The 7,821-nt window shown below is 43.0% G+C and overlaps 1 protein-coding gene across 1 annotated transcript; it reads right to left on the reverse strand.

Moving 5' to 3' along the window:
* Nucleotides 1–4,260: 4,260 nt before the first annotated feature.
* On the reverse strand, nt 4,261–7,770 carry THUMPD1 (THUMP domain containing 1). The gene is made up of 4 exons (XM_053957158.1): nt 7,524–7,770; nt 7,098–7,278; nt 6,517–6,765; nt 4,261–5,965 (listed from the first exon to the last, which is right to left on the reverse strand). Exons 1-4 carry the CDS (start codon nt 7,737–7,739, stop codon nt 5,637–5,639), a joined length of 975 nt encoding a protein of 324 aa, XP_053813133.1. The 5' UTR covers nt 7,740–7,770; the 3' UTR covers nt 4,261–5,636.
* Between the last annotated feature and the right edge of the window lie 51 nt (nt 7,771–7,821).

Below are 7,821 nucleotides of genomic sequence, written 5' to 3' on the forward strand. Positions count from 1 at the left end.
CTCAGGAGGTTTCCTCTCTGCTGCAGCACCGTCTGCTCAGTCTGCACATTGGGTCAGACAGACTTTCCAACGTGTTCTTGCAGTTTTGCAATGATAACCTGAACCTGTCCAGGAAAAAAAAGGAAGAAACAAACTGGTGAATCAAAACATTTCTGTTTGATGTGTGGGCAGGAGCCTTTGCTCTGTCACACTGCCCAGGGTTTCAAGCAAACACACAAAGCCCTTCAGCTGCTACCAAGGTTGTGCTCAGTTTCGGTGCTGTGTGCTTGTCCTGCACTACTGACTTGAGGAATTACTGAGTCAACCAACTGATATTCCTTGTTTCTCTAAAACAGAACTTAATATTTTTGCTGGGCACTGGGAGTGATGTGCTACCTGCCAGCCAAATTCTAAAAAGAGCCGGAAGCATTTAAATTTGCAGGCTTGCCACAGAAAAGGAGCAGAGTTTGTAATGAAACTGCTATGTGGTGTTGTTTCTTCTCTGCACAGACAAGTTGGGGTTTGTTCAATAACTATCACAGATTATCTCTGGGAACATTCAGAGGAAGAAACTGAGAAACACAGAGTGGTGCTCTTTGCTGCTGAGCTCCTCATGAGAACACGCTCATCCTGGACTTTTGTGTTTTCCATTTTGTGTATTCCATCCTGTTTCCTGTCAGTCTTAAGAGGACAGCCTTCTGCATAAGGGTGGAAGATACACATTGCTGTCCTGCTGCTTTGAAATATTTCTAAAGCAATATATTCCCTATAACTTTAAATGTACATGGGAGAAAATAATGATAGAAGAGGGAAAAATGGACTAGTCCTTATTTTTGCATTTGCAGTGATGTTACTGAAAGCCACAATATGTGTAACTCTGTGCCAAATATTATTTTGTGAGAATGTTTTTTAATATTGTTGGTGATCAGACTTCCAGATCTAGCCAGTACTGGGTTGCATAGGGTTTCAGGATTAAATATAATCAGGGATTTCCTGGACTGAGGTGTCAGTTCAGACTGTGAGATATTTCCATAACAGTCAAGCCGTTCCAAGGTTATGGGAACAGCAGAGGTTTAGATCATCCCTGCTAGGTCACATCTCACATTTCTTGTTACCTCTCTGTAGCCCTTGCACTTCACACCATGCTGCTACAGCACTTGATTTAGAAGATATAAGCAGTAGCTGAACTCTGTGACCACGGCTGTATTGAGCACAAGAACACCAGTGAACCAAGAAAAACAAAACAAAACAAAACCAAAAACAACAACAAAGCACAGGGTTATTCATCTCGGATTTTCCTTGTTCTGCTGTAAACCCACTACACACAACCCATAAACATATCTGCTGGTAGCAGGAGCCTGGGAAAACAGCAAATGTGCTGTGTAGTAAAACTGTTCACATGACCTTTCAGGACAACTAATTGTTATCAACTGGCTAATAAACACGAGTCCCAGGCTTGTGCCAGGAGGGTTTTGCAGGTGGATCTCACCTCCTTCACACCCTCAGGTTCTGAAATAGGTATTCCTTTGCTTTCCAGCTACCAAGCTCATTATTGTCTGAGGTCAAAAATAGAAAACAAACGCACAAAATGCTGTGTCCATTACATTAATCTTAATGGACCTGAGTTTGCACTACTGAAACCAGAGGATAGCTGAGACTTTATTTCTTTAGGAGCAGAAATGGAAAAGGAGATGAAATTAAAAGGAACTTTGAAGAGCTGGGTTTCACGTCCCAAAAAGTGGTCAATGTGCTCTCTGGGCCAGGCAATCTGCAAAGAGGAGACCAAGTTTTAGTGATTCTACCTCGAATCCCAGGGTGGTGGCAGCTGAGCATGGCTTGTATTCAAACAGGTGAATTGTGTATCTCCTAGTGGTCTGTAGATTGTTTATTACCTTCTATGCCAGAAGTTAACAATTCATTTAACAATTCTATTTCTTATTTGACTTCCTTGCTTGAACATTTGACAGTCAAATGGGGGACTGGGGTAGTCTCTAACAACTGATGTAATTACCTTCATCATTTTTCTTTCACTTCCTGTGGCTTGCGTTAAATCAGTTTAACTGGGACAGACTCAAAGCTGCCAGTGTTTTCTGCCTCAAAGTTTTGCATCCTGCTTTCACTCTGTCTGTAGCAAAGGAGCTATTTTGTTCTTCAAGTCTGCACATCTCTATTCAAGTTCAGATGTGTGAGACTTTTTTTACCACCTTCTCGTTTCTGGATTGTATGGTGCTGGTAGCCAGCAAATCAGGAAAAGCTGTGAAGTGATCAGGACTGAAAGGGAAAAATACCTAATAAATTTCCAATTTTATTGCACTTTCAGGTGTTATCATCACCCCAGGGACAACACAACTGACAGCATCTGACATTTGCTATCAATTGCTGGCTTTGAAGGCCAGGTGTGTTATTATAATCCATGCTGTTGCTCCTCTGGTGGACTCGGTTGCATCCAAGTGCCAGTCTCTGAAAACAAAGCTGATTGTGTCTGAAAGCAGCAGGGCTGAGTGGCTGAACTTCAGCCATTTGTTCAAGTAAGTGCCTTCTACCTAAATCCTGTTAGAGTTATCTCCAGTGGAAATTTCCTCATGTTTGAATATCCTTGTACACTTGTACCTCATTAATGAATGAGAGACCTCTAAGGAGGTAGGAGAAGAGGCAATTTAGCCTCTTTTGTATATACAGAAGCAATATTAAGGAACAGCCAAACTGCTAATTATAAAATAAGTAGCTTTATGATGCCTATATTTGTTATAGAAGACCATAAAACACAGAAAAGCAGGCAGGAATGACTTCTATTGACAGCTGTGTCATGTTTACTCTCTAAAAGACAAATATTCTATACAAATTATTCCATATTCCTAAAACTTGATGATAATGATGAACAGCTTTTCACTATGAAAGGCTAAAAAGGGTACTGTAAAATGAATTAATGCCTTTAGGAATCCTCTAGTCAGATCACTGGCAGCCTGCCTACCTGGCAGGATCACTGCCCTGACTTCCCTGCTGCCCATGTCCTCGGCTGCCTCAGCTGAGTGCTGAGCTGGCCAGGAGGCTCTGGGGCTCTGCAGTGGGAGCTCCTGGGCAGCACCAGGACACAGCTGGGCTGGGGAGGCAGACTGCCCACACATAACCTGGCAGGAGTAGGCAGTGCTTGCATGCCAAGCCAACAAACAGCAGTCCGGGCAAATATTGTATATTTGTATATTCCATGCCACAGTTTGATCCAAGAGCAGTCTTAAATGTAAGAACACCATGCCCACAATGAACAGTTGCTCATATTTCATGTTGTTTTCCAGGCAGGCCTCAAAACTAAGCCTCTTAGGTTTACAGGATTAGCTGTTTTAAGATGGCATAACCACAGGGTGTTTGCTCATTGAATAGGAATATAATACAGGAAGGATTTTGCAGCATGATTCTCTTGGGCACAGGATATTACCAGCTGTGTCAAATCAGTGGGAGTTACTGGTGTTACTTAAAGCTCTCCCCTACTGTATTTCACTACTGAAATGATAAATGAGCTGAATTACATGTAAATTCATATTTTAATTATACAGCTGTGACCCTCAAGAAAGGCAAGTCACTACTGGAAAACACCGAGGCTGTGAGATAGGCTTGTTCTTAGAAGAAATTATCTTCAAGTTTCTCAAGCCAATCTGAGTTTTAATTTAGCACAAGGGGAATAGTGAATCTCAGGGACAGGGTATCATACGAAAGGATGATCCTTGAGATTCAAGTCAACATTAGGACAAATTAAGTATGCCACATTCCACCATCAATGTATCACCTCTTCAGCTGATGTCTGGGCACTGTAACATTTTCCTCAGCACTGACAGTGACAGCAATTATTTGGCTTTTCATGTAATGTCTTACAGCTTGTCCATGAAGGTTTGAATTTGAAACACTGAAACACCATCTGACCATGGGGGAACCACTGAGTCCAAAAGTGATGGCACAGCAGAAAAGCCAGGGAATTAATGTCTAAACAATGAATGTTCAGTAAGTGCAAACTGTGAACAATCAGAAGTAAACTGTAAACCCTGTAGGGAGACAGGTCAATGAGAGAGAGGAGGAAAGACAACGAAAAATTCCAGTAATTACCCTGAGTTTTGCCCTTAGAAGTAGTCTGTCATGAATCTTAACTACCAACATCAGCCACCAATAAACATTCACAGTTGGCCTTTGTGTCTGGTCTCAGATAGTTCTTTCCTTTGTGTGACTTAGACATTGATGGTCTTAATCCACACACAAAAATCTTCAAAAATTTAAAGAAAACACCACAGGACATAAGAAAGCAGAGTTTTAATAAATGGGCTGCAACGGAGATAGGACTAGGGAAATAAAAGTCATCTTCATTTTCCAACTTCTGAAACCATTTTGAAAGAAGAGGAAAATATAAATTATGACAGACTTGAACAAGTCCTTTTCATTAAACCAAGACAAGTGACATATTGTGTTCTTCAAGAGAATCTTCTCCCATTAGCAACACACAGGCTTTTATGCTAGAAATGAAATATGAAAGCTAGAAAGTTCTACAGGAGGCATACTCAAAACCCTGTTGGAAAGCAAGTTATAGCTGCACTGGTTTTGGTTGGTTTTTAGGAGTCACAGGGACAGTCCACTGCAACAATAAGACAATAGAAAGGCTCACTAGCATTACTTTCAATCTGAAACAAAATTAATACCAAAAGCTAAAACTGTACCAAAAAAGAAAATTTAATTCCCCTTAGGTAGTATGGTATAATGGAGAGCTTCTTTCATAAGAAGCTTCCAATCAGTATTTAAATTCAAACTTTTGAGACTTAAAAAATAAAACCAGCAACAGTTTATAAAATCCCCCAAGGACTGAGTCTTTGGAAAGAGCAGCAAAAGGCTATCTGCAGGGAATTACTCAAAAGGATTCCATTCAGTGATTACAGCATTTACTATAAACCAGTAAGTGCTGCATACACAGCTAATGTAAACACACATGTAGTTTTTGATAATACCATCTGCAATGCCTGCACTATACTTCTATTGTTCTAAAACACTCCAATCTTTTACTCTAAATCATCTCATAATATTCAAGTATTTATATATATAACAGTTCTTTCCATTCAAGTCAAGACAGCATATCTGTGTGTATATATAAATATATGTATAAATCCCTCCAGCAAATTACCAGTTCTACCTCATGCTGTTGTTCACACAGAAAAATGTTACCAAGTTCTGCAGCTGTCAGCTCACTTCCTTCCCAAAAGCCTCTGCAACCAACTCTTTTCCAGATCTCTCTCTGACAATAATAGCTCAGAGCTCCTTCTGTGTTGCCTTTTGGCTTCTGTAGCCTCCAGATATAACAAAGGAGAGTCCATACATGTCAGGGTGGCCACATCTACATATACATGCACAGACCCCTGCTTTGTGTGCCAGGTACAGGAAATGCAGAACAAAGCTGCAGGAGGACAGCAAGTTTCACCAGAAAGGTGATGCACCCTTGAGCACCCTCACATCTGCTGAAATGTCAGTTCCACCTGCAACGAGCATTGAAATTCTTACACATGTGGATTTTAAAACCAGGACTTCAAAACAAAACGCCTCTCTTCATTCCAACACCATTTCAGAACTCTAGGGCAACTTTTCTTATATGCTTGGATTACATTTACCTTTCCCTTATATCCCATTTTCTACACTGTCAGAGCATCACTCCCCTTGGGCTCAGATTCTATTTCACTTTGATTCTTGCCCTCTTCTTTTACTTCTTTAGAGCTCTTCTCCTGCTCCTTAGCTTCTGCTTTAACTACCTCTGAATTCTGTTCTTCTGTCACACTTGATGGGTTTTGTTGTGCATCTTCTTTGTTGCTCTTCACCACCTCCTGTAGATTGTATTTTCTGAACAGAACATAGTCCCTCACCACACTTAAGCAACAGACGGTTTTTATTATTTCCACCACAATTGTGTATTGTGGATTATTAAGATCAACCTTGTTTTCTGGATTGAGGCTGCCCACAATTCCTGTAAAAGAAGATGCAATTTAAAAGATGCTGGGAAAACTCTTTAAGAGCATAAGCATGTCTTGTTTCTCAGTAATTGCAGTGAGATAATTTTTCAGTTACTTCAGTCCTGCTCTGTTCCTCTATTTTAAGCAATTACAAAAATAATTGGCTATAACTGAGAGGGATCTCGCCTCTTCTCTCTTAATTTTTATCCATTCAATAAAATATTTGAGTAAGGTGGAGCTTTTATATGAGTCAAATATTGAACAGAAATAGTAACATTATTATTTCAACACAGCATCCAAAGCCTAATAGCAGTCACTTCAAAGCACATATAACTGATACTGCAAATTATATTCAACATTGTTCTCTCTTCTGCTTACAGTCTCTTAAGACATCAACACCAACAAGGAATACTGATGTCAAGCTTTTTTTAAGTCTTAGAGAAGCTTTTAGGATTCAACATAGAGGTTTTAAGCAAAAAATGTGTATGTGCATTACGACCTTTTTTAAGTCTGACCCATGTTGTGCATGCAAACTTGTTCTGTTTTATGGGACATCCATACATACCTGCCAGTTCCTTAATTACTTCTTCCCTACTCATATGGCTGTTATTACGAGCTTTGTAAACAATCTGAAAAGTACCCTTGTTAGGGGCTTTAAACCAAGGCTCAAAAAACGTTTCTGTGTATTTTTTCATATCTTCCATAAAAGCTTTGCAAGTTCCAGAAATGGGCAGCATGCGCAGAATGACTCTTGTTTTCTTCTTTTTAGTGGTGTGCATATCCTTTAGTATATGGTGCACCAGGTTCTCAGGTTCTACAAGAAAAACAGCTGGGTATAAGCAACAAATTGAAGGCATTATCTCTTCTCTTCCCCTTCTAAATAATAAGCTGGGAACTTGGCTGAACTGCTGTCAGCCTCATATCTTTTTATGTAAAGCACTGTTTTACGATACCAAAACTAGAGAATCAAAGTGTTTCATCAAAGCAGTTTCCTCTACCTTTAGCTTCCTCACTAACAAAAAAATTCAGTGGCACGGCCAAAGAGAAGGGTATTTGTTTGATATACATGTGTCACTTGGAAGCCACTCTGTGGCATTTTACTAACTGAGAGCACTTTGCATTATTCAGTATCAGCTGAAGTCCCACCTATGCCCTGGGTTCTGATGAAGACCACGTTGTTGGCACCACTCTCCACCGACTGGAACCGCCGCAGCTTCTGCTCCGTCGAGGCACGGATCTGGCCAACCTCCTTCTTCACAGCTGCCTCGACATCATCCTCATCCTCCTCTCTGTCGCTTCCAGACAGCTTCTCCTCGTGATCTGAAAACTTCACACACGCACCATTTGTTGGTGAGCAGCAGTGCCCAGCTCACAGCCCGCGCTGGGCCCGCGACACGGGGGGCAGCGGGGCTGCGAAGGGGCTCGCCCGCAGAACCTGGGACATTCGGGGTTGTGGTGGCGCGGTGCACACACGCGGCTCGTTCCACACACGCGGCGGGAGCCGAGGCCTCGGGGTGCCGCTCCCCCGCCCCGCCAGCCCGCCCCGAGCGCCGCCGGCCCGGCCGCACGCACCTGCTCGGGCCCGTAGAGCAGGTCTCCGTACTCGCCGAGCAGGCTGTAGGCCTCCCCCACGCACTTGCGCTCGTTCATGTTGCAGGTGATGAGGATGCCGCGCATGCCGGCCTCCAGCTGCCGCCCGGCGCCGCGGGGCCGCTTGGCCCGGCCGGCCCCCGCCGCGAAGTGCCCCTTGGGCCGGCGCTTCCGCGCCGCCGGCTCGGCCGCGGCCATCGGGCAGCTCCGCCAGCACCGCCGCGATGGCGTCAGCGCCGCGCCCGCGCCGCGCCCGCCCGCCCGGCCGGCACAGCGCCGC

This window comes from Vidua chalybeata, chromosome 16 (genome assembly GCF_026979565.1).
Source record: "Vidua chalybeata isolate OUT-0048 chromosome 16, bVidCha1 merged haplotype, whole genome shotgun sequence".
Classification (NCBI taxonomy): Eukaryota; Metazoa; Chordata; class Aves; order Passeriformes; family Viduidae; genus Vidua; species Vidua chalybeata.